At 41.1% G+C, this 26,177-nt stretch overlaps 3 protein-coding genes across 5 annotated transcripts; 1 reads left to right on the forward strand and 2 right to left on the reverse strand.

The window, feature by feature from the left end:
- Positions 1 to 966: 966 nt before the first annotated feature.
- prkab2 (protein kinase, AMP-activated, beta 2 non-catalytic subunit) lies at positions 967 to 7,149 on the reverse strand. Its single transcript, XM_071926870.2, has 8 exons — positions 7,057 to 7,149; positions 5,802 to 5,974; positions 5,414 to 5,571; positions 5,137 to 5,230; positions 3,839 to 3,950; positions 3,328 to 3,461; positions 3,105 to 3,173; positions 967 to 2,491 (listed from the first exon to the last, which is right to left on the reverse strand). Exons 2-8 carry the CDS (start codon positions 5,958 to 5,960, stop codon positions 2,414 to 2,416), a joined length of 804 nt encoding a protein of 267 aa, XP_071782971.1. The 5' UTR covers positions 5,961 to 5,974; positions 7,057 to 7,149; the 3' UTR covers positions 967 to 2,413.
- Positions 7,150 to 8,397: 1,248 nt separating this feature from the next.
- On the reverse strand, positions 8,398 to 13,984 carry LOC139932903 (mitochondrial adenyl nucleotide antiporter SLC25A24-like). The gene is made up of 10 exons (XM_071926846.2): positions 13,631 to 13,984; positions 13,303 to 13,429; positions 13,050 to 13,137; positions 12,775 to 12,886; positions 11,406 to 11,564; positions 11,130 to 11,282; positions 10,878 to 10,985; positions 10,550 to 10,717; positions 10,196 to 10,346; positions 8,398 to 9,722 (listed from the first exon to the last, which is right to left on the reverse strand). The coding sequence occupies exons 1-10, from the start codon at positions 13,808 to 13,810 to the stop codon at positions 9,541 to 9,543; spliced, it is 1,428 nt and encodes a 475-aa protein (XP_071782947.1). The 5' UTR covers positions 13,811 to 13,984; the 3' UTR covers positions 8,398 to 9,540.
- Positions 13,985 to 15,617: 1,633 nt separating this feature from the next.
- Positions 15,618 to 24,456, forward strand: LOC139932921 (EEIG family member 2-like). Of its 3 annotated transcripts, none has more exons than XR_011785576.1 (11): positions 15,618 to 15,878; positions 17,239 to 17,359; positions 17,686 to 17,715; positions 18,256 to 18,372; positions 19,016 to 19,062; positions 20,170 to 20,273; positions 20,819 to 20,914; positions 21,036 to 21,246; positions 22,115 to 22,251; positions 23,370 to 23,517; positions 23,781 to 23,818. XR_011785576.1 is itself a non-coding variant. In XM_071926890.1 (11 exons), exons 1-11 carry the CDS (start codon positions 15,733 to 15,735, stop codon positions 23,821 to 23,823), a joined length of 1,116 nt encoding a protein of 371 aa, XP_071782991.1. In that variant the 5' UTR covers positions 15,618 to 15,732; the 3' UTR covers positions 23,824 to 24,456. The 3 variants fall into 3 exon arrangements, 2 of the variants coding, with proteins under 2 accessions (XP_071782991.1, XP_071782992.1); XM_071926890.1 differs by having other exon boundaries at positions 23,370 to 23,433; positions 23,781 to 24,456; XM_071926891.2 differs by lacking the exon at positions 15,618 to 15,878 and adding an exon at positions 16,737 to 16,868 and having other exon boundaries at positions 23,370 to 23,433; positions 23,781 to 24,456.
- The last annotated feature ends 1,721 nt before the right edge of the window (positions 24,457 to 26,177 follow it).

Here is a 26,177-nt window from a genome sequence, read left to right on the forward strand (position 1 = left end):
TGGGAGGAATTTGATTTGAATGTTGAAAAGTGGGTGTGCTGTTGCTAGCTAGCTAACTAATGAATCTTAGCCTCTTAGCTCTGTGCGCTAAAAGTTGAAGATTGATTGATGGGTGGATGTCATGATATTATTGGTTGAAATTAGTTACGGGCATGCTTACGTAAGCACACGGCATATTTTGTTTTACAGGAAGAAAACATGATTGAATTTTGATATAATACAATGAAATTGATTTTTGGTATTTTTTTTGGCATATATTGTTAAATAGGTGCACAGTATGACCGGGGATGTGATCTAAAAGGGTTAAAAAGGCATTTTTCATTTCATCTCGTCTTTAAACCAGCAACATCACCCAACCAATAGAAAGAAAGACAAAGGAATAAGAACAGCTTGTCCTCTTTTTATTTGCAAACAAGTAAAACCTTGTACAGTAGATTTCAACACTGCTTCTGCTAAGTATTTTCTTAAAACAAACATGAAAGAGTTGTAAAATTCAAGTTTTGGTTTTAGCCTAAAAGCGCCATAATATGCCCATACTCCTTTATCATATCCTTAAGTCTAAAGCCTCTTGAAACAAAACATCATAATGGCTCAGAGTATTTTTGCTGTCTGGAGTTTTTCACCAACAGGAGTTTTGAAAGCCCCTTTCACAATTCTGTGGGTTATGGGTACATATGTGCAGATACTTGAAAGAACAAAATTCACACCATAACTCAAAATACAGACTCACTTGAATGGCTATAAACAACACAAAAGTGAGAAATGTTTTTACAGCTTCAAACTGCACTGAAAACTCCACATTTTCGTGTGTGGTCGGGCAACCCATTCATTTAAAGATTGGACCTATTTGCACTGGCTATTACATGCAAACATTATCCTTATAATGGGAGAGTATACAGGATAAAATGATCTATGATTAATTTATTACAAGGCCTTTATCTCAAAATGACAACCATGAGGGAACTTAAAGATCCACTTGCCATTTATTTCACTTTACTAATCAGAATTTGACTCCAAATGTGAGATCGGCAGGCCACACTTGTGAAATGTGCCATATACTCATAATTCGTAGACATTCAATACATGCAAAACAGCCAAGAGTAACTGTTGGGGTGTATAAGCCACTGTGTATAAATATACATGTAACAGATAAATACAGTACATCCCTATTTGATAAATAGGATTAAACACAGATGCACAAATACAAAGCACTGCAATTTCAGCATATCTATAAAATGCAGATTGGACTCTACAGTCCAAGAAGCTACAGTACGAGAGTAGTCTGCTGCATAGTTAAAAGCTTATGTCAACATTCCTGCTCACAGGATGGTAAAGTGCTCGCAAAATTGTGTCAATATAAAGGCAACAGCAGAACTAAACACAGGCTGCAGCATTAGACCTCCGTTCACCATCTATAAGCCCAACAACTAAGGAAAATTTGTTTATATTAAAATCCAGATTCTGTGGAAACAGCCAAGAAGTCCACAAATAGTGACCATGAAATATACACTTTGGGAAACTAGGGCTCATTGTTAATTTGGTTCATGTAGCGGTTGGTTCAGCAGTGTGATTCTACTGAATGACACAACTACACAAACTCAACACAACATGTAGTACAGATTACGTCAGACGTTGTTCGTGTCCCTTTTTAGTATCATCTCTGGGATGAGCGCTGCCTCCTCAGCAGGAACAGGACATCATGCTGCTGAGACTACCTTCAATTACAATGCAGTTCATTCTATAGCAGTTTATTGCACTTAATGATAAAGCAATGCCAAATCTGTTCTCATCAGTACCTAGGCCCCAACTAGTGGCCATTTTAAACCACTCTGGTATTCTGCATGCACTAGCCAAGGATGCCGTAAAGTCAAACGGTTTAAAACTTAATTGTATCAATGCCATAGAGGATATGAGGACACAATACTTTTAAAATCAAACAGTTGATCCACACCAATAACACTCAAAATCCCAACAATCCTCAACATCCTACATCCAACAGGTCTATGCACCCTCATCATCAAATCAAATTCTCTTTGTACACACTAACATGCATAGAATCACAAGGTGCTGCAAACACTCAAATACACACAGTGGTTTTGTCAGTCTCTTATCTCTGGATAACTGTTGATGCGTCACAGGTAAAAACCACAGTATGGTTTTGATCTCCCCCATAGGAGGTGCAGGCCGAGCATCACAGGTGACGCCCTACACAGTTTGCTACTTTTGTTCAGAGCCCTATGTAGAGATCAGTGTGCCCTTTTAACCCTATAGCCACAGTCACAGCCACTGGCCCTTAGCTCACCTGTAAACTGGAAATTGTTTCAGTGCAAGATTTGGCTAAATGTGATGATAAAAACCAGCAGAATACAAACATGCTGCTCTCTATAAGCACCGTGGAGCACGCAGGTGAGGTTTAGATAGGCTTATAGAGCAGAGATGTGACGTATTTCTTCTTATATCTGTGAGTCGCACTGAGCACCATCACTCCGTCCTGCAAAAACGGAAACAGAATATGTCAGTGGGGTCAATCTTCGCTGTCAACTTCATCTGTATGTCACAATCAAACACTTTGGAATTTCAAAAGTCTATGTAATACCGTAATCTAGGAAGTACAAATATACTGTGTACAAAATTTTGTGGAGTCTAGATCAATAGCGAAAAAAAATTTAAATGAAAAAATGGCAGAAAACCATCAAGGCAGAAATGAAACCAGTATGTGCAATGAATTCATGTTGAGTGAAGGAATCTGAGGGAAAACAATATTCTAGACTATACAGTTTGGGAGTTATGGGTCAGTGTGTAAAGTTAGTCCTTATAGCGCCACCATCTGACTGATTGGTGTGATTTGAAACCTATCTACCAAATTTGGTTGCTCTGGGGCTTGAAAGTCTCTGAGCTCCACATCATTTTAAGGCAGAAAAAGAAGAAGCAGAAGAAAACTCCTTGAAAAAAACAACAGGGTTCCAGAATCTGTGGAACATATGGAACATGGAGATGGGCAAAAAATGCCTATAGTATTCTTTAAGAGTCTAATATTTCACATCCAGGACTGGTTACATCTGTGAAGAGTAGGAAGGGTTGAGCAGTTTCCAGTTTCCACCTACCTTTATTGAGAGGGCATATAGGTGGTTCAGCATGACATGGTTGGGTTCAGGCAGTAGGGCAGGATCACACTGTGAAGAGAGGGAAAGAGGAAAACTTACCAATCACAGACAAAATAGTAAAACCAACAACAACAAAGAGAATCCAAGCTCTCAGAAAAATATAGAGCGAGTTACAGTAGCAAACAGAATTCAAGGCAGGGGGATGTGACAATGGGAAACTGACAGATATGTTGGTGTCCTTGTTGAGTATGACTTGAAGCAGGTGAGGGGGGAGTATGGGTGGGGCTTTGAAACGCTCCTCAGGTCTGAAGACGTACTGCTCCTGTCCATAAGGCCCTGGAGGGGAGCTGGACAGATCTGTGAACAGACAACAGACACAATCACATGACTGACCAGGTTCCTACAGTGTGATATATGTTGATAGCTGTGAGTCAAAATGACTGTTCTTACAAACAAATAGCACTGGGTCTACATCTACATAAAAGTAGTTGTATGTGTATTGGGACCAAGCAACCGTTTTTTTTCCATGCTTTTCCAGACATTTTGTCCAACTCCAAAACTTTAAAAGACCTGGAAACAATCAAGTTAATTTCCCAAACATTTCCAGACTGTCCAGATATGTGCATAAGATCTGTATTGAAGAAAAACAATAACAATTTCCCAATAACCATTTCTGTTGATTGATGACATTTAGTTGTCTAGAGGGAAGTCAGTATAAACAGTATAAGATGTACCTGTGTCAGAACTATCCAGAGAGTCGACCTGCAGGGCATCAAACACCTCAAAGTCAGACTTCTTCACCTGGATCAGGTTGTTGATGGTGCCAAGCTGGCTGGTTACCACCGGCTGGAAGGAGAGGAAAACAACTATGATCAAGCAGATTCCTAATTATTATTTATAAACACACTGCAGGCTTTTCCCTGGCCTTTAGAGAGGCTTAGGTGGTGTTGGGAGTGTGGCTGCTTTCACAGTCACTGGGAGGGGCTGAAGACATTTGAAGAGTGTACAACAATCTTTATGGGGTCCTTAGATGTTTTTGCTTCTCATATTCCTTTACTATTTCATGACAAAGAGCAACAGTTACAACATGTGTCAGCACCTTTTAGGGTTGAGAATTGAGATTTTATCCGTGTCAATACCTTAAGGATTCCTTTTGAAATTCTGCTGGCATTCAGACTGAAAGGCCATTTGGTTTGCTTCACACTTCATTATTCATTAATCATAATGAATCATAATTAATTCATGACTAGCGATTCAGGGCCCGGCTCCAGGCAAACCCATAATACCCTTTACTCCAAGATGACTCGAGCCTCCAAAACTGTTTACACATCACACAGCTGTAGACTGTGTGTGAGTGACTGTGAGGCTGTGACGTGATGGGGTGAGCTCAGGGGGAAGCAGAGTGTGTTCAGTCCACTTCTCTGCAACACAGGAGCAGCAAACAAAGAGGACAAAGAGACTCCTTATCGAAGTGTAGCCACACTTCAGATCCCTTCTCTCTAATATTTTCATTATGCTGCTTGTGCTTCAGCTGTGGAGAACTGAACTGAACTGAACACGCTCTGCTCCCCCCTGAGCCTCACTACGCCTCTCAGTCACTCTCACACAGCAGATGAGGGAAGAATTGAGAGTGAGACAATTCGATAATGAGTTACAAATTGCACATTTTGTTCTATTTAAAATAATACTGGTAATCAATAACGGGAATTGATAAGGCAAAAGTGTATTGGTCCGGTCAGTTGCCCACTTCAGTGTGCCACAGACGTCTCTACAGCTCATTGCTGTAGAGGAAACACACCTGATTGTGTGTTTTGTTGCCTTTAGGAGAAATCATAAATCTACGGGAATGCCGTATTAAAGCAGTATTAAAGGAAAAACAAAATTCAGAAACCTTGTGTAGGCAAAACATAAAAAATAAACGCATTCGGAATTTCACATTTAAGAGGTGAAAAAACTGGTGGCCGCCTACGAGTTTAACAAGCCGAGAAGTCCCGCACATTGGTAACATGAAAATTACTGGGTGTTGGTTTACCTCTGAAGAATCGTGGACCCACTGTCCGTCCACAAAGAACTTGTACTGGTGCTCTCCTTCTGGCAAGTCCAGGATCGCTACAAAGTCATTATGGCTTTGGAGAGAAGGAGACAGACCAGTATTAGTCTAGCACTGGCCTTCCTCTCAGTAAAAACTATACAACCGGTACTCACAGTCACAGCTAGTGTGTCTAGCTGAGATAATGAACATGAGATCCATATAAGACAATCAGAATGTACAAACATCTTTGCTGAATTTAAAAAAAAGTCATATTTACCTCTTATTTAGGGGGATCTTGGTGCTCCAGTTGTTGAAGGAGCCAGCTATGTAGACCTCCTTGCCCCCACCGGCCCAGCGGATGACAGTGGGTCTAGCTTGAGGCCCGGTCTTCACTAGGTCATCTAGATCTGGGGTGAATTCTTTCTCTCCTAATGCCTGGAAACAAAGAATCACATTCATGGATTCAGCTTTTCCACACTTTCTCAGTTAAATTTGACTGTCAACAGTGGCTTGATTTTGATTATTTCAGTCAGCGGGGAAAGCAAAAGATGAGAAAACAAGACCAGGGAATTGCAAATCTCAACTCTAAGCTCTTTTTGTTCTCTGGGAACAAAGGAAACCTCTGTGCAATATCACTGTACTCTAGTGTATTCATCCAGCAGCACCTTGGACTCTGGCCCGTGGGTGTTGAAAATGTTGGGGTCGTCTGTGCTGTCCACCAACTTGCTGCTGGGTTCGTGGTCTTTGTGGCTGCCGCTGCTGTCTGAGCGATGGGCCTTGGCTCCATGGCGATCTCCAGACACCCTGTCACTGGTGTTGCCCATAATGTCTCACTCTACTGGAAAGAAAAGATTATTTCATACTGTGATGTATTGTCTACCTGGGCACAAGCCATAACCTAAAAAAATCACATTTTTATTGTAACCTAGCCATTTAGAAACAGTGGCAAGCAAATCAAAAAGGGATAATACACAGATTATGTGCCAGTCAATAATGAGCTGGTGTTAGCTGTCAGTCTCATACCCTGTTTAATATGTTCTGTAAGGCTAAAGGGGAACACCCACAATTTGTAAACATAGTCCTTGATGAACATACAAATTAGACAGCAGCCTGAACAGCCTCAAGATCTGTCTGTTATTGTTTTGTATTTACTTGCATTTAATGTACCAAGGCCGACAATGTGAAACCTTGAGATAATCTTAACAACATCCGTTCGGACTCAATGTGAAAATAAGAATAGCAGCGACATCTTGAACTCGTTTGGCCTGCTTGGACGGTCAACAAGGGCTGCTTGAATATAGAGGATACGTGTGACATCTGAAACTTTGGCCAATTTACAATATGACCACACCAACAGCATGCTTGGTAGGAGAATAACTATTGCGAATATAATAAACAAACATATTAAATAGCATTCTGGTTCTTCCAGACTTAAAGCCTCGTGGGTTAGCTAAACAACATTAGATCAAACTCAAATTGCTATGGTAGAAACAACAGGGCCTGGCTGTAAGAGATAAGATCGCTTAACGTTAGTTAGGTTAGTTCAATCACCAGAATCAGAGACATAACACCGTCTGTCAACGCCCACTACTTGCAGAGCAACAAGTCCTACCTAACTACAGCTAACGTTACAGATCCAACTATGCAATTAATGAACAGCAACAGAAATATAACCTATTTGAGAGTATATAGCTTGCCGCTAGCTGTTACACCAAAGTCTCCTCGCTAGCTAGCTCCACTGTGTCCATCTCAGGTCTGCTCCGCGGGGGAATATTTTTAGCTGTTGGCGACGGTTAGCTAGTTAGCTGCTATCAATTGTAACAACCGAGGAGCTTGTTTACAATATCAAGGTGTCAACTAGAACAACGAGACGAAAACAATAATTGATCGTTTTAGCAATGATACAGCGAACGAACTCACCAGTAAACAGCTGATGTTATTATTTAGTTTGTTTTTAGCGAAGGGCCCACCTCTTCCCCAACAACTTCAGCAGGGTGCCCCAGCTACGGTGTCTGACTGGGACAAACTTAGCAGGGACGCGATTGAGAAGGGGGTGATTTACTACAATGTCATAAAAGCAAAACCTGTTCTTTGGTCCCAGCTAGTGGAGAGATGTTACAGATGGTTTCCACACAACTGCAGTACATCATGACATCGCCCATTCAGGGGAAACACAAACACCTTATATTTAAATGAGCTTTTAAAGCAGCAGAACTGTTCAGACTGTAGGCTTGTCATTGGATGCATTGTGTTGTCCTAATTTTAATGATACAAGCTGATGTTCTGTATTTCCTTCCCAGAAGTCCAGACCGCCCAGGGAGAGTGACATGTTATTTGAATGTTCTTTTCTTTGTGTCCATACTCAGAATGCAAATTGTGGTAATGTGGCAGGACAGACATTTGATTAGCTTGCACCAAGATAATTTTAAACCAGGTGAAGTATCAGGGCTTGTTTAAAAAGGGACTTGACATCCATAGACTGGCCATAGCATCATTTTTTTTGTCTTCCTCTCAGTCTTAGAGAATGTCCTTTTTTCTGTCTTCATAATTGTCTTGATCCCTTTGAATAATGAAACTAAATGACTTTAATTGCAAGGACTTGAGCTTAATATGACAACAAAAACTACTCATTACCAGCAATACAAAGCTGACAAGACAGTTTTCTCAATCTTGGTTCTACTGCTGGGACCTTGCATATCTTCTTCCTCTCGACAGTGTCTCTCTCATCAAATAATGACCATTTCAAGTCCATCCACCTCATTTTATTAGGCCTGCTGGTATTAATTTTGTAAACCTAAAATAAAAAAATAATAGGCCGATAATCCATGCATCTAAAATACTTTAATTATTGGAGGAATGTACATGAAATCAGACTCCTATTATGGATGATTTTTTTTCTTCATCCATTATAGGATTCTGATTTCATTACATTCCACTGACACACATCAACACCACCATCAAATGTTGGTTCTGCATGCAGAAATGAAAGAGTCCAGTTAGTGATTCCACCTTACAGACCTCTAGGTGGAGCTATTGAGAAATCCCAGTGATCTCCACTCCCATAGAAGAGCTGACCTTGACACCACTGTTCACAAGTAAGCCTTCAAACATCTACGTGAAGTTTCCATGTTCAGGCTAACAACTACTAACTTGAGCCCAGCTTAGTTTCTTGGGATCTCTAACAGTATTATAATGCTAACAAGCTGATTGTTTGTCATCTTTAATAGTAGATTAATATAAAAACCATCCCCCATAAGGCTATGTGAAATAACGTAATGAAATGTAAAATGTCACAGCATCCCTTTTTAATTTATCACACTAAAGGATTGTTCTCCCCTTTCACGTGTTCATGTTCGTGTGTGTGTGTGTGTGTGTGTGTGTGTGTGTGGATGTGTTGAAATGAGAACTGAGACAACACAAATACAAGCTCTCTCCAAGTATTTCACTGAAATGATTATTGCCAGTCATGACTGATTTCTTAAAAAGGTTAACTGGTTAATTATAGGCAACCAACATTTAAACCCATAAATAATAATTGCAAACAGAATATAAAAAAAACCATCTTAAGATCTCCTGTTGATGTCACAGAATAGTTTCACTGCAAGAGACTATAAGGCACATTTAAATAATTATCAAATATGTAAAATGTGGAATTAGTGATTTTCATATTGCACAACATATTGAGTATATTTGCATGCACATAGTACACCAGAGTTAGTAAGTGTTGATTTTTCAGTGTCAATTTATTTTGAGTTGACAACTGTTGTTTGGAGAGTTGTTTGTTCATTCATGAAACAGATATGGCTCTGGGGAAAGTGTTTAAAACCATGTAAAAGTATTAAAATAACTCTAATGGGTGTGGACGTTTTACATTCTCAGAGTTAAATTAACACTGGAGATTTTGCTGTGTATCCGTCTCCAAGTCTGGGATAAAGTCTATCTTTCTATAAAGGAAATTCCAAGTATATCGGCGTGCATGTAAACAAACTCACTGTAACAGTTTGACTGATTTGGTTTCATCACAGTTTTAAAAGGAAGAACATTAGCAGAAATTCTATGACCCAGTGTGTATTATTTTACTCATTTTTACGTATTGTGCACGTACAAGAATGGCTTTGTCAAGTATTATTTTGGACGGTGCATAACTCTGAGGAGTGCGTTTCGCTTAGCAATAGCATCAGAATTAAAGTTCACAGCATGCTTACCACAAATGATTAATGCTTGGGTTAGTGAAAGACAACCCTTTGATTTATGAGGCATATACCCTCCACCTGTTGAACTTCGGTGCCAACTGGTGGAATTCATGCCTGGTACGTTTGGCGTCCATGTGTTCCCTTGGTGTCACTTCAGGAAACAATTCTGAATTCTGAGACCTAAATGTTCCTTTTCACTTTGCTTGCAGTATCATTTGGAGATCCCCAAGCCGGTCTTCATGTACTCGTAAACAACATAGCTAATGCTGACAGCAGGAATGACTTTCATAAAGTTTGGCAGGATGCCCCTGTAGAGTCCGAAAAAGCCATCTTTGGCCACAATCTTCTTCACCAGTGTGCTCATGGAGGGCTGGTCTGATGCATCCAGAGACGCTGGAGATAAAGAAATCAGTTCGGGAGTTAGTGTTGCATCTAAAAGCACGCTTCTTTTTCTTCTCTTTTTTGTGTGGGATGTTAAAGCTATACTAGGCAACTTAGCACGTTGAAAGCTCCAAATGCTATTGAGAGATAACTGTGTGAAAAATGTAAAATTCAATACCCAGAAATCATGCAGTGTGATGTCAGTGTTTGGACAAATAGGACAAATAAGACAAATCTACAGGGTCTCAGTTAGGGGGAGTGGGACACTCTTCTCTGTTGCAGCCCCACTTATGTTATTTAGGCTTATAAGATGTGTATTTTCACACAAAATAACCTTGCCGAGTGTAGCTTTGTCGGCACATAACAATCAAGCCTACAGTAAGACATAATATGCACTGTGTAATAATGTAACACCATGTAACTATTGTGCCTTCCATAGCTGTAAACGTCATCACTGTTGCCGAATGTCACGTGACTGTATTTACCTTGTGCCTGCATCCGTGTGCGTATCAATGCGAGTGGATAGCTGGCCAGCTGGCCGCAGGTACTGGAGATGGTGCCGCAGCCCAGCAGCACCAGGATCCCTGGGTTAGCCGAGTCTTTGGCGTAGTAGGACAACCAGGTCGTCTTCAGACTCTGAGACACGGGAGAGGGATGGTGGAAGGATGGAGAAACAGAACTGCATCAGAGTAGCACCATCATCAATTTGATGCAGTCACACAATCCATGATGAACTGGTCTATCCATCAGGCATGCAAATGCTGTAATTTAACAAAGTGCACTCTAATGTGAGATATCACTGGCGCGGCTACATACTGTATATCACAAAGCCTGCATACCTCATAAACAGCAAGGTCTATCCCGGCATAGGGAATGATGCCCAGTAAGTTTGGAATGTAGCCCTTGTAGAAAACCCTGACGCCCTCATTCTTCAGGATCTTCTTGGCACAATCGAACATTCCCGAATACTGGCCCGTCTTCCCCAGGGTCAATCTGGTCTTCAATACCTGAAAGAGAAAAAGCACAGAAGAAATTGGTTGAAAGGATGCTTGGGATCTTTGGGGTGTTTTTGCTCAGGCATTTTTCAAAGAGCTCACTTGGTTTCCTTCAAATACACCCCATGAATGAGACAGTGTGATGAGACAGTGATGCCAACAGATGCCTCACCTCCATGGGGTAGATGGCTGTCTGTGCCGTGGCCCCAGCCAGAGAGCCAGCCATAAACCTCTGGTGCGTCTCCACCTTCTTGCCCTCTGACGCCAACAGCTTCTTATACTGCAACAGAAGACACACAAACAGCATGACAATAAATCATCCAAACCCCAATATTTTTGCTGTTGTAAAACTCTGTGATAAATGACCTGAGATGTACAGTATATTACGGTATAAAACGAACTCTTTGGAAGCACTATCCCTTACTTGTTCGTAGGACATAAATTTGATTGCTGTCTCGGGTGCGATCTTTAAGACATTGACTCCGTTTCCTCTCCACAGCGATGTTACACCCCCCTCTTTGATCATCTGCTTGAGGCCTCCTACCAGGCTGATCCGGTTGGACTTAGAGGAGTGAACCTGCAACATGGATAAAGGTTTACAGGATAGTTACACTTCAGTCTACTACTTACTCGTTCCTTTTTGAGAAAGTAGACTACGAGGGAAAGGGTACCGTTAGCTGTTTTCTTTCATAATATTCACCTGCATGAAGACTTTCACCCTGTCCAGAGGGGCAGTTCCAGTGCGGGAGACGGCCCCGGCCATCGCCCCGGCAACAAGCTGCTTCCACCAGCCGCCTGACGCCTTCTCCTCTTCTGTGAATTCATCAGGGATGGCAAGACTGTCACCTAGGTCCAACACCTAGTGAGTAAAGAAGCACACTGACCCTTCCACATGATTTGAATTTATGCACACTGATATGTTTGAACAAACAACAGCATAACTGCTATTGCTAGAGGCCATTAAGAGATATACCTTTGATGAAACAGGTCTTTATCAGTAAGATACAGGCATACCATCTGTTTGTGTGGTTATGACAGATACAGTTCACCAGCCTATTTTGCACTGCACTTCTCCTTTTGAGGTCTATTGTCACACTGATGCAGCAACTAATTTTTTTCAGACTTGCCAAATCACCAGCTGTACACTGGAGAGGGCAACACTTCAACACCTTGGACAAAAGGTCTCAGCAAGAGAGCAAACATATCAGCAACGTAACACACTTCGCTTCAATATGCCTGTGCAATTTACATATATTAAAACATGTGCTATGAGGGAAATGACATACAATAAGGAAATCTATCAAAAACCCTGTGCACTAGATGGCAAACTATTACTGGTAAGTAGAAATGAACAAAGAAACAACAAGCTGAGCTTCTTATCCTTTGGCTAGTGCTGCTTGTGAAATCATAATCACTGTGTGCTAACCCTTGGACTAAGCTGTATCAGATAAACCACATTATTCAGTGTTTTTCCTGAGTCATTAAAGGTATCTGGTGGTGTGTGGTAGCAAGTCTGAATACAACAATTTAAGGAAACGCAGGGGTTTTATGTAGTTAGTTATGTGCATTGCTGTCACTAACCTTATAAACGTACTGGAATGCAATACTATCTGCTTTTGTCATCTAAGATACCACAAATGTGCAGTGCAGCATTTTACCGCATGGTCCATCAAGAGATGTATTGTTTTGCTCAGGATCCAGCAAACACTTTGTGCAGCAGAAGAAGTAACAAACCAGTCAATAATATCTGCAACTGCACACTAACAGGGACAGGAGAGGAGAGGAGAGGAAAGGCAGTGTGGAGGAGTAAACTGGGGGAATGGGAGTGCAGTGCTGTGACCCAAATTATCTTAAGACAGATTGTACTTTCAGTTAAGCAGCTGCCAAAACTGTTGACTGCAGGGAAAATCCACAATATCTGAACACAAAGTCTTAGAGGACATATATTGAATATATATAGGTCATATATTGAAGTCAATGCAATCCACTGCAGTTGCTTGTTTCTGTATCTACAGCATGTGTGAGTGTCTGAGTGTGTGTGTGTGTGTGTGTGTGTGTGTGTCCCATACCGAGGAGTGTTTCCAGTAGCGTATGATGTCATCCAGGTTGTGTGCAGGGTTAAACAGGAAGTGTTCCCTCCACTCGTTCCAGTCCACCATCATGGTGCCATCAATGTCCATACTGAAGAGATGCACAGAAACGTCTTTAACTATGGATTGACACTTCTTACACAATACTTAGCATATTGTGAGCCATATGAAGCTTTCAGAATACACATAAAGCAATACTTTTGACCATGAGGTAGACAGAAACATTGTTACAGCTGACAGAAATGAGGTCAAACCTCTGCAGGATTTTCAGGGAATCCTCTCTGGATATGTCCATGCCCAACTCTGCCAGGGACTGCTTGATCTCAGAGGCATCAATGCGTCCTGGGAGAAAAAAAAAAAGGAGAGAGCTATTGAAAATATGCTGCAATATAAACAGTGAATGGCTTTGTAAACGTTTACTGGCATGTGTCATTATCTGTTCGGATGTGTGCCAAGTATCTTTACACAGAGGCAGCTCCTGAAACAGCTTCACACGTCAGCGCCTACCATCGTTGTTTCTATCCAGACTCTTGAATGTCAGCCGCAGTTTCTTCTCATGCTCTTTCAGGTATTTTGTGAACTCGTTGAAGTCAAGACTCCCATCTTTGTTTTTGTCACCGGACGACACAATTTTCTGTAGAAGAGATGACATACAGTATGCGTTTAGTTCATTTATCCCGTTCAGTATTGCAAGTGCAATTAGTACAGACACACACACATACAGACAGACACTGAAACAAGCACGCAAGGCATTTATGTGAAATGTGCAGGTCGGGACATGAAGCTGGCCTGGCTGCGGCTGCATGTGCGGGACCTCCGTGGCCCTGGGTTTTACCTGTGCAGCACCCTGGCGGAATATGCCCATTGCTTTGAGGCCCGCTCTCAATTCAGCGACATCCACCTTCCCATCTTTGTTGGTGTCGAGCCTCTCGAACAGGTCCTGGTATGTCCTTTGACTATCGGCATCCCAGCACCGGGCATTTGATAGTAAGAACGTCCGTAGTGCCTGATACATTGTAAGAGTGGTGTGGCAGCAGCTCTGTAGCCCAGGATTTGGGGAAGTTATTTATCCATATCGAGACGCAATCATAAGCCCTGCAAAAACAATCGACATTCGTTCGCTGTCGGCATGTAAAGATTTAGGTTTCCGCGTTAGTTTATGTTGCAGCCAGTCCCGTGCAGGAGATAGTCAGAGGGATTTCAGGGGAACTGCAGTGGTCGAGGGCGGAGCAACAAACGCTGCGTAGCCTACTCGCTTTCTACGGAAAAGCAGGAAAGGGGTGAAAACAGGAATGGGTGAAATATCCTTTGCTTCGCAGCGACAGAAGCGAAAGCATGTTCCTGCTTATGTTCCTAGTCGAAACGGCAAAGTCTTTAATCTATCAGTTGCCCTTTGTTCTATGTTATACTGCAGAGGAAATGTAGGCTAATCTCTTTATCGAAAAGGATGTGACATGTCTTGAAACACACAGTGTCACATTTCATGCAGCGCAATACCTTTTCAGAACAGTAGAGGGCGTTATTAGGCTATATTTCACACGAAGGTAGCTGCTGACAGTAGTTCCTAAAACTGAGGTCCGGGGACTCCCAGGGGTCATTGAGGAGGCTCCAGGGGGCCCTCAGCAAAATGAGGAACAGTTTACTTACACTATGGACGTCAGCGCAGTAAGTGAATGCATTTCCCTTTTCCCACTGTTTCCCCCCACCTACAGTAGAAAGTTAGATCATTCTGTACCAATTCATATTTACATATTTAACAATTAACAACATAAATATTTACAGATGCGGTTTGTTGGGACAGGATCTTAACTAGTGGTGGTCCAACGTGGATCTGTTTGAGCTCCTTCACATGAAAAAGACTGGGACCATCCGACAAGGACAGACTAAATATTTTGAAGATTTTCAAGATGTAAAGAGAATGAGTTGAAATGATAATAGTATAAAATGAACTTATAAAAACTTTAACGAGTTTATAAAATTAGTCTCATTCATTGTCCATAGATTATTACTTACATATTATATGACAGATTACTGGGGCAATTATTATTATTATCATTATTACTACTACAATTATTATTGCTTTGAGAGAAAGTTCACAAATTTACTGACTGTTGTCACCATTGAATAACATATGCATATTTACAAAGATATTCAATAACATGAACAAAGATTAGGCTACATAAAATGTATGTATTCAACACTAGGCCTGTAGTTTCGGTTTAGTTTAGTTTAGTCCACAGATAAAAAATTTTTTTTAAAAAATAGGCTACATATTTTGCAACCGGGTTTTTTCTATGTTGTCATCAAAATCTTTGCTTGTCTTACATTTCCTACAGGTCACGGTCTGTGAGATACACTGGATGATATCCCCTTTTTACTCAGTTCTATTTTTTTCCACGCACTTCATCATTCTGGTGAAGTGAAATTCTGATCATTATGGTCACAGGAATATTGTCAGGGAATTATGGGAGCTTTTCACTCCTTATTAGTTGCTAGTAATGTTGGAAACGTATTGTAGCCTAATAGCCTATAATTTAGGAATTGGACCTTATTGTAGCCTACTCGCCGTAGGCGCTGTGAATGCCTAAAGTGTGAAACCCTATAGTATGTAGTGAAATATTAATCTCAATTCATGTTAACACTGACTAGTTTAGTTTTTTGAACATGCATGGCCGCAGTATTTCTGTTTTTTCATATGCAGCTGCAGCTCCCAATCAAACGAGGGAGTTTGCTTCACGTCACGTTGTGTTTGGGCCGTCAGAGGAAGGGCAGCGGTTTGAACTTCGGATCTTCTGCGGAGCGACACGGCAGCAACAGCTGAGTGAGCAGCGCTGACGGGACGGAGCACAGACGGAGCGGAGAAAGTGTACAGCTGTCTGTCACATTCACAACTCAGGACTTTCTTCTGAGCCAGTCACACACGTTAGGCTACATACAATGTCTTTCATTCTAATGAAGAAGAAGAAATTTAAATTCAAAGTAGACTTCGACTTGGACGATCTGTCATCGATTCCTTTCGTCAACGGGGTTTTATTCTGTAAAGTTAGGCTGCTAGACGGTGGCTTTGCCGAAGTGTCTTCTCGGTAAGAACCAGTACTATTTATAGTAGCTAGCTAGTTCACGCTGCTTGCTAATTCGAGTCAGCTAGAGTTAATGCAGTTAAACTGATTTTGATTTTGGGCATTTCTATTTGTTATAATGTAGCCTTTCAGTATTATACTGTTTTCTTTGGGCATCTGTTGGGCATCTTTTGATTATTTTGCTTCTTTACTGGCCACAGCTAGGCATTCATTGGCATGTCAATGTAGTTTACAATACAGTAACTAACTAGTTAACGTTAAGTATCCTAACTAGCTACTACCAAGCTAGGAACTCTCCATTACCTCTGACAATTGAAGTAGAAGTCCTGTAGCATGCCATAAGCCAGTACAGGTCGTGATTTACAGTGATTTTAGAAGAGCCAAGAGGCGTTGTTAGAAACGAAACGAAGCAGCAGTGAAAAAGCAAAATTTGTTTAATTGATAAGCATTAAATAGTTGATTTTCTTCCACCAAGCAATGTAGTTCCTCTACAGTTGCTAAATAAATTGGTTGCTAAGCGTCACATGAGTAGCCTACTGACCTAATAAAAGTGATGATTTTCGGTTAGCGCATTAATATTTCAATTAACTGTTATGCGGTCACAGGTGTGACTTCAAACGTGGCTCAGCCAATCAGAGCTGAGGGTCGAAATTTACCAAAGATCCTTGTTGGGATCGTTATGGCTTCCATAGACCATAGTGGGACTAGTGGGAATTTGTGCCAGGTTAATTTTATTTCTCATTAATTTGTATGTTATGTTTTATTGTATCGATCCGTTAGTCCTATTCATGTGTTATGACAATGTCAAGTGACCAAGCCCAGAATTCCCTTCCATTGCAAAGGAGCATACATAGGCTACAGAAGTCGATCCCCTTTTGGCCAATGATTGTAACTACTTTTAGCACTTAAATGAGTCACTCTGGAAAAACGGACACACAGCTGTAGTACATCCAACCGCTAACCGTTGTCATTCCCTCACATGACTTTGCCATGGTAACTGCCTGTATTTACAAATATGTAAACACACTATTCTTACTTTTACCCTGCTCCAACCACAACTTTTTCTCTCTAGAATAGCCTGCAGGCTTATAGTCAGTTTGTTTATGGCGTGATTAGTGTATGAAAATGCTTCTTACAGCTAATTCATAAAATATCTGTTAATTTTGTCAAACCAATGATGAAATTTGAGTGTAATATAGCTAAGCAAAATATTTGAATTCTCTCTTGCAGAAGTTGACTCCATCAAATGGAGAGCTCTGGCATGCACCATGATAAATGGCAGCTTTTTGAGTGTTTGGTAAGCCAGTGTGTTTGGGTTTGTGTGTGTAGCTCAGCTGTATCCTTCAATGTGTTTCTCTCACAGGGAGCCAGTGCAAGCTAACTGTGTGCGCTGGAAGAAGAGATTCTCTTTCATGTGTAAGATGAGTGCCAATGCTGGGACAGGTGTACTAGACCCCTGTGTGTGCCGGGTGTCTGTGCGTAAGGTACGGTAGGACATGTTGATGGCTGTCAAGCTCTGTTTTGTTGACACTACAAGCACGCATACATATTGCAATAGCTACTTTTCCACGGCAGATTCAATGCAGTTAAGTGGGGCTTGCATGTGCTAGACTAAGAAAATGTTTATATTAAAAAAAAAGTCACTAAAGCACTATTTAATTATTTGAAACTGTAGCACAGTTGACAAGTAATTTCTATAGACAATGTTTATGATACTAGGAGTAACAGAAGCTTTGGTGAAAACAATGTGTGAGATAATAATGAAACAGGAAAACGTAAGCTCACTAATTTTGGTGTTTTGTCATTTTAGGAAATGAAGGGTGGAAAGACTTTTGCAAAGGTAATATTTCTTTTTTGAAGTCTGTAGGCTGGCATTTGCTTTGTACATACACAGTAGCTGAAGTGCAAGAGGCCTATTAGAACATTATCATTAAGTTAATATGATAACAGTCAGCCTCAAAGTGCCCTTGCAGGCCTTCTTTGTTAGGCGAGTCTGTTAGTCAAGAATGTTTTTATTGCCAGTTTCCGGCTTTGGTTACTGATTGAAACATTGGTAAATCAAAACCTTTGCTACGTTAAACAATAACATTCACAGATAAGCTGGCCAGCAAACCCAACAATTAGGTTATCTGACTTCTCAGGTATTGCAGCTCCCATCTAGGCCATGTACTGTATGTTCCCTATGACCTGAACTGGCCAGGTGTTACTCAATTGTAGATTGATTGATGTAAAAATAGATCATCAATGCTGACTTGACAGCCATGAGATCATGTGTAAAAAGGCAACTAGCAACTACTGACTCAGTATAATCTATATTTAACCAATTTGAACTGAGGGCCAAATAGTTCAAACATAGTCAATCTCTTGTAACCCTGTGCAGCTGGGCTTTGCCGACTTGAACCTGTCTGAGTTTGCTGGGTCTGGCAGCACCACACGGCGGTGTCTCCTAGAGGGATACGACACCAAGCACACCAGACAGGACAACTCCATCCTCAAGGTATGGTGGTGAGGCTTCCCACACAGCTCCTCAATCCTCCTTTAAATGCTGCAGGAAATGTTTGCCGAAGGAGTCTCTACCACAAAGGCTCTGCCCTGGTACAGTCAAATGATTTATTGTGACATGTAGGCTATACACCATTTAAAGTCACAGAATACATAGAAGAGTACAGGAATACAAGAAGAAAATTATACTTTTTAGCATACCAGGGCAAGCATACCACCTAGGCCATGGAAACAGTGAAGCGTTGTTAGCAACCCAACTATGCTGCCCCCAAGCAAGTAACCAGTTGGTGAGTTCACCAGTAGCAGTAAACACTCTGTAGCTAGGGAAATGGATACCAGGAAGTTGGATGCATGGCATGGATGTAATGGCTGTATACTTGTGATATAAGGCATGTTTGAGCCTGTGATCTATAAACTGCCTGAGCCATGGAAGTGAATTTAAAACATGTGGAGGCTCCTCCTGGGGCACAGACCTAGAATCAGGTTACATCTAACCCTGACCCTAACCCTACATTTCCCAAAATCTAACCCCTAACATTACAAAGTAAACAGCAACACCTGAAGGAAAATGGCATGTGCTCAGGTACAGCTTGTGTAGCCTACAGCTCTCATTGTTATTCTTCTCATCTCTGTTACAGGTTGTTATCACCACACAGCTAATGTCTGGGGACCCCTGTTTTAAAACGTAAGAACTAATTCTCATCCTCATTCATCCATTCTTTTTTATTACTCAGCTTTAAAGTCTGAACCTTTTATGAATTTAAAATATAACCGTGGTGGTGAAACTTAGAACAAAGGAAGTGTAGGCTTGTCTGTTACACTATTTATACACTGTGCAGTGTGCAACCACAACATTCTACTTGCTTTAGGTATGATAGTCTCCATCTAGCTTTGCCACAATCTGCTTAGAACCGTACCCACATAGGAAACTGTCTTCCACACATCCTGTCTGCCATAAAATTGAAACAGACTCCACTGTCTGAAACACACCCCACTGTCTGATGCTAATTGACATTGACAGTGTCAAGATTTTTATGTCATCTAGTGCCATTGTGTTGATGAAATCTTAAGGTGATCTTATCAGAGAGCTAATAAGGTCACACCCAGGTACTAACCTGCCCGGCCTCAGTTGTGACTCATGACTGATATGGGATCAGCTCAGCCCTAAATGTAATTATTTTGAGGAAAACATGATGTAACAGCACACTCCTGGCAAAGCTTAGACAATGTGCGTATGGCCACGCCTTCACTTTCCTCCCCTTACACAGTCTTTCTCCAAACTCATTCACGTTCCACTCCCTCTCAGTAAAACACACTCCGTTGCCTAGCAGACGCCTAAACCAAAGTGTAAACCAAAGGATCGCCTAGTCATCATCCTAATCATCCCGCGGAGTGTTACTCATTGTGTGTTGAGGATGCACAGCAGAGCTCAGTGGAAAGCCTCAGATGACGTTCCTGCACTCTTTCTCACTGTCTGTCTGTCACTCTGTCTCCCCCTCCACCCACTCTCTTCAGAGTTTAAGCTAGCAACTCAGGAAATCACACAGGATGTTTCTAATTAAAATTGCCATTCGGTTTTAGTAGACAATTTCCACTTATAGATGCTGTATATTAACCAATTTGATAAAAGAGACTTGTGGCTTTGTTGTCTGCTTAGCGATGTATTAAAATGTTTGCAGTTTAGCCGTTACACATTGTTGATAAAGTTATTGAAGGAGCTCTTTAACACCCAATGATACAATGAATAGTCTGCTGCTAAATAAGTCCACTGCTTACTGTGTTCCCTTTGCAGTCCCCCATCCACCGCCATGACCGTGGGACTCCCACAGGCCGAGGCAGAGTGTCTCCTTGAGGACAGAAAGGGAGGAGACATGCACATATCCCATTCTGTCACTGGTATGTACATACAGTGAACCCTATGATCAAAAAACAATGCATTTCTTCTTCTGTTGATGTATGACAGGTTTTTTTAAGCCCCTTGAGACATGCTTGTGATAAAGAGCTATATAAATAAACATGACTAGACTAGACTAGACTGTTCCTCACAAGGATGGCACACCTTTGATTATATTTCTTGACTTGATTCTGTAAAGAAATTGTTTTGACAAGGTTCTACAAAGAACCATTCTTCCTGAGGTACCATGAGTAGCCATGAACAGTTTATACATAACCATTTTTTTTAAACAAAATCTGGTCCTATCTTGAATCTCAACAAAACAGATTTTTGCTAGAGCCTCTCAATGGAAAGGGTCATGAAAGGGTCAGCAAAAATGAATCCTCTAGGGTATCACTTTGAAGAACCAATATTGCCTCTGAATAGCTGTTTCTTTTTAACAGTGTATGTATTCTTCTCCTTATGTTTTGATCATGAAGCCTGCAGATAGGAGCTTTCATACTGCGTGGGTGATAGCTAGATCTGATGCTCTGTTTCTTCCACTTAGAGACTCCAGGGAAGTCTGCATCCGTCCCAGAAGAGCTGGTAGCCTATGGTCACTCTAGAACATCCAGCTATGCTAGTCAGCAGTCAAAAATCTCAGGTACACACAGGCACACACACACACACACACTTACTCATTTTCTTCAAAGAAAGACAACATTATTATCATACAGGTCATAAATATAACCTGTCACATAGTGTTATTTTCTCCTTTCCCATAGGTTACAGCACAAATCACTCGCGGTCGTCCAGTTTAACTGAGCTGAGCCACCGGAGAAACCCGTCAGGAGGTTCTGCCTCCACAGGCATCGGCAGCATTCTGGAGCCCAGCGAGGGGGAGAGGGGGGGGAGGGAGAGCAGGTCCTCACCCCCAGTCTCTGCCACCTCTCTGCATGCGCCTGAACGCCCCTCCACCCCTGCCAAGACTCCGAGGTAATACACACACTCACACACGGGGTCAGAAATTAACACTCGCCAAGAGCTAGCGCTGGACGGTAACTTTTGAGATGATAACGTTTGAATGCCTCATGTATACAGTTTTTGGTATTTGCCTGTTCTCAAACATCAAAATTCCTCTTCAGAATGCTCTCTTGTAAGTTGAAGTCTACTACACTTCATGTTGAATTACAAATTCGATCCATTGTATAAGTGAGTGAGCAAGTTTTAAATCAATACACCAGTTTACCAGCCGTTGGTAGGGGAGCCAAACAGTTACTTTCAGGCATGCATGTACATACAACTTTTCTGCCATGGCTAAGCAGTGGATGTCACAGATTTACTATTTAGCATGCACAACAAGAAAAAAACATTGCTGACAGAGTTCTGTATTAGTAATTCGTATGGGAATTTGTGTAGATAATATCCGTCATGTAGAAAACACAAAAGTTAACATATTTTGTTTGGCACAGATGGCTATGATAGAAGATATGCACTGCTTTATAGTGATTGAAAAATGATATGGACAGACCTTAATAATGTAAAACATGCATTTAGATTCTATACAAGCTCTTTATATCATGAAATGACCAGCAATTTTCTCTTATTTAATGTAGACAAAACAGAACTATTGTTTTTATTTCTTTTACCTCTTCTCCCTTTTTCTTTTTACATGAATCTCTATACAATTGTTTTTAATCTTTGCAAAGTGTGTTAAAACCTTGTTATAAACAAACTCGAACCTCAGGAGACATACCATGTTTCCATATCCCACACCTTTCATTGTATTGTTTTATTATGGTGTTTCTTACGAAGCACATTTTCTGTAATGTACCAGCTCCTAACCTTTCTGCTTTTCCATTAGACATCCTGTAAAGCAGAACTCTATGGAGAATCAGCTGAAGAGAGTTGACGCCACTAGAGTGGATGCTGATGACATCATAGAGAAAATCCTGCAGAGCCAGGATTTCAGCCATGGCTTCTTGGACTCCAGTGCAGAGGGTGAGTACACCTCGTCCTTAACTTGGTGGACTTTGAAGGTTCGCTCAGGATATTACACCATTGCTGGCTATGCATAAGCAAGTAGCAAATAGGCTGCATGTAACAATATAAGGTTGTTTCCAATTAAGATTGGCCAAATATCTTAACTATAAAAATAAATATTATTACATCACACAAAAAAGAATGCCTACTTGTTTGTTGATGGGATCAGATGATTTAAGGTGTTACTGGTTTCAAAACACGGTAATGGTTCCTGGCCATTCCTTTCAAACAGTCTTCAGTATCCCCAAAGCAAAATTTACCCAAGGCTCTTAATACAATTCAAAGATGGGTCAGTATGATTTAATGACAATTTGTTGTTTATGATTACAATTGTTTGTAAGTTGTCATAATTAAAAAGCCACCTTTCGTATTTGATTGCAATGTCACTTGCTCCCACAAAACTTAGATAATAGGCAACTTTGTATAGCCTACTACGCTGATAGGCATACATTTCTTATTAAATCAGACTTTAACTTGGGGCGTCTAGCCCTTGCGAATAAAATGGGATATTTTGGTCTTGTATTGCAATCTTTGTAAATTTGGGCTTGAGTCCAATTGAAAGGACTTTAGCTTGGACCTATACTTAAGTTTATTTGATTAACAATTAGAAAGATTATGTTGCATTCCATATCTGTGGATAACACAAGGGCAGTTTAACCTCACTGATGGCTCCTTAGCTCAGCACACAATGTTGCTGCCATGTCAGACTGCACTGGCCTTTACCCAAGAGTTCATTTAGAGGACAGGAAAAACAGTTGTTCATTTTCGTTGAGTAATGGGGGCTCTCTCCCTCATTCCTGAGATTGAGCTTGCAAACTTTTGGCATGGAAGTAAATTTTCTGCTAGTATTTCTCAGCTACCTCCACAAATTTTCGTCAAGAGATGCAAGATTCATGGCTGCAACAGCTTTTTGTCTGCTGTCTGCCCAGCCTCCCTACAAAGTGCCCCTGTCAATAGTCATTTATTTTTAGATTGCCTAGCAACTAAGTGTGAGCCATTTTCACAGCCAGACACATTGATTGACGGTATCCTAATTTGTGATTTGTGTGTGTGTGTATGTGTGTGTGTTGCTACAGAGGAGGGGCTCAGCTTGTTTGTTGGTCCTGGTGGGAGCACAGCGCTGGGAAGCCAACACACTAGGTGGGTGTGATTACGTAACTTGTGGAACGTGGGTGCCACACGGCAGGCGTTCCCCACAAATATGGGGACTGCCAATATCTGATGGTGATAAAATGTTTCTATCTCTATTCAAAGGCAAAACTGAACTTTTTTGCTGGTAAATGGTGATATTGAAAATGAATCTTTGACTGTAATAACCAAATTGCTGGTCTCTATGTTGTACGTCTTTAATATGTAAAATTTCACACTGTGATATTTTCATTATAGGAGATTGTGTTCATTGTAAGAAAAAAATGCATGCAGCACAGCCAGATCAGATAACCACCCTCATCTCCTGTCATGTAACACATTGTGGCCTTCTCTTTCAGGGTTGCAGCTGGGGCCTATGAGCAGGTGGTGATCAAGCGCTAGGCTTTGGAAAGCATGTGTTCGTCAGAAATGGTGCCACATATACACTGATGTGATAGGGGGTTAAACAGAGGGGAGCTGGAGAGGCAGGGGAGGTGCCATTAGTAATTGTTCCCACATCGCTCCAGGAGGCATCATCTCTCTTACGCAATCCCTCTACGTCTGACCTACAGCGTCTGGAACAGGAGAGCTCCCTGGTGTTCAGAAAGTGGAGTTGAAGGCCACATTTCTGGAACATTTTGGTAACTGAGATCATCGGTATATTAACGTGTTTCTGTTGTTCTTCAGTTATGCCTTGTGTTCAGTGAAAGCCAAGGCAATAGCACCATAATTCTCATAATCCTTTCCACACTCTCCCTCTCTCATTGACATTTGAGCTGTTAGGTCTCCACCACTTATCTCTGTAAATTATTATTATTAAGTACCTAAAAAAATATCCAACATGCTTTTAGTCTGGAAGGTTTGCATTTTGTTTCACCATTTTGCTGGTATCATAAATGGTTTTGTTAGTATTTATTTAGTAAAATAGGTGGGGTATGATACAGTTGCAGCTGACAAAGGATGGGAAAGTGCTGGTACCATTTTTCCTATGACTTTAAACTAATGACTAAAGAGTTGAACATATCAGAGATAATATCACCATCCTCCACTGGTGTTGTTCTCTTAAAAACAGAGAGAAATGACAAGTCACGATGCAGGGAATGTACAGTATATAAGGACAGTATATTAGGGGACAATCACAGACAACCACCAGACTGCTTGGCTCACTATGATGATGTGATGAGTGAAGAGGCAAGAGTGACTAAGGTGGGTGGGGGTGTGGGTGGGTGTCAGGAAGAGGTGAGGGCAGGTAGAGGCGAGTGTGTCCTTTCAGACCAATACACACAAAGTGATTGTAGTTTATCAGTGTGGGAATTTAGGTTCCATCCCCTCAGCTAGAATGATTAGAGCACCTTTGCTTGTCGTTATCTCAATCCCAATACAGATAAACAGCTCTGTTCACCTGGCTGTGAGCATACACACTGAGTGTTTGTAATGTCTGAAGAGGTAGGGGACAGAAATAAGATGCCTATTTTTACAACAAGAAAGAGCTCGGAAGTTGGCTGCATTTAAAATATGAGACTTGTTTCAGCCAAGGAACAAAAACATCAAATAGTCTACAGAGATCTGAGACTGTCAAATACTGTCAAGTGCCATATTGTTTTTTTATTTTGTGTCTTGGAAACCACACACTTGTGTGTGTGTGTGTGTGTGTGTGTGTGTGTGTGTGTGTGTTGGGGGGGGGGGGGGGGGTGTTGTTTTCAAAGTGAAAAGGACTACATTTATTTTTAAAACTGAAAGTTCACTGTGTAGTTAAAGTTATATTTTTCACCAGTGCAAAAGTATATCCAGTGTATAAGCAATAGTTAATGTATTGAAACAGAACAGTTTCTGTAATGAAAATGGAAGTTGAGCCACACTTATTCTAGAAATATTCTAGCAGGAGTGCTGCTGTGGTTCAGTGGGTTTTGGTTCAAACCCGGTGACATTCTAAGATCGAGGCTGGCTCTCGACCTGTGTTGTATGTGATCCCTTCCCTTCACCATTCACTACCAAATCAATTGAGAATTCCATAAACTTGTTTGGAGAAAAGTTTTTTAGTCAGGCAAGTCACTGGTGTTGAAGTCCATGTGTCATTGGTGTTCAGAATTGTTCTCAGATGTTGAAAGACTGTTGATTGTTGCATATTTCTAATCACTCAAAGGCCAATGCTGTAAATAAAAAGTGCATTCTGGAGAACGCTTTTTTCTTTTCTTTTTCTTGTGCTGCATTTCATAGTACTCTTTTGGCAGACATGGGTGCATGCATGATTCTCAAGGAGAAACTCCTCTAGGCCTAGTTGTCATAGTGAAATAAACATTTCCCCCCACTTCAGGTAAACACAGTCTATCATCATGCTGCACAGAAGCCAAGACTGTCTTGGGCCAAGAGTATACAGGTGTTCCTTCCAACCAATCACTATACCAGGTGATTTCACTAATTAGCTGCTCCCTTCCTGCTTGAAAGTGTGCTAATGGGTGTAATCAGCTGGTGTAGTGTTTGGCTGGAAGGAAAACCTGCATACTCTTGGCCCTCCATACATGAATAGACACCACTGGACCAGACTGCCAGTGGCTGCTTGTTATGGCCTTGATGTATTAGCGGCAACCACTATTCCCAGCATCCTATTCTTTCCTAACCTTGACCAAACGCTAGGCTACTTGTTTAAAAGACTGGTCAAATGATGGAGTTTAAAAAAAAAAGAGTTGGCCCTAATTTAGTGGGTTATTTTGAAAATTGTAGAGACTTCCGGTTATTTATGTCAGTAACCCAGTTAC

The sequence above is a fragment of the Centroberyx gerrardi genome, chromosome 13 (assembly GCF_048128805.1).
Source record: "Centroberyx gerrardi isolate f3 chromosome 13, fCenGer3.hap1.cur.20231027, whole genome shotgun sequence".
NCBI lineage: Eukaryota > Metazoa > Chordata > Actinopteri > Beryciformes > Berycidae > Centroberyx > Centroberyx gerrardi.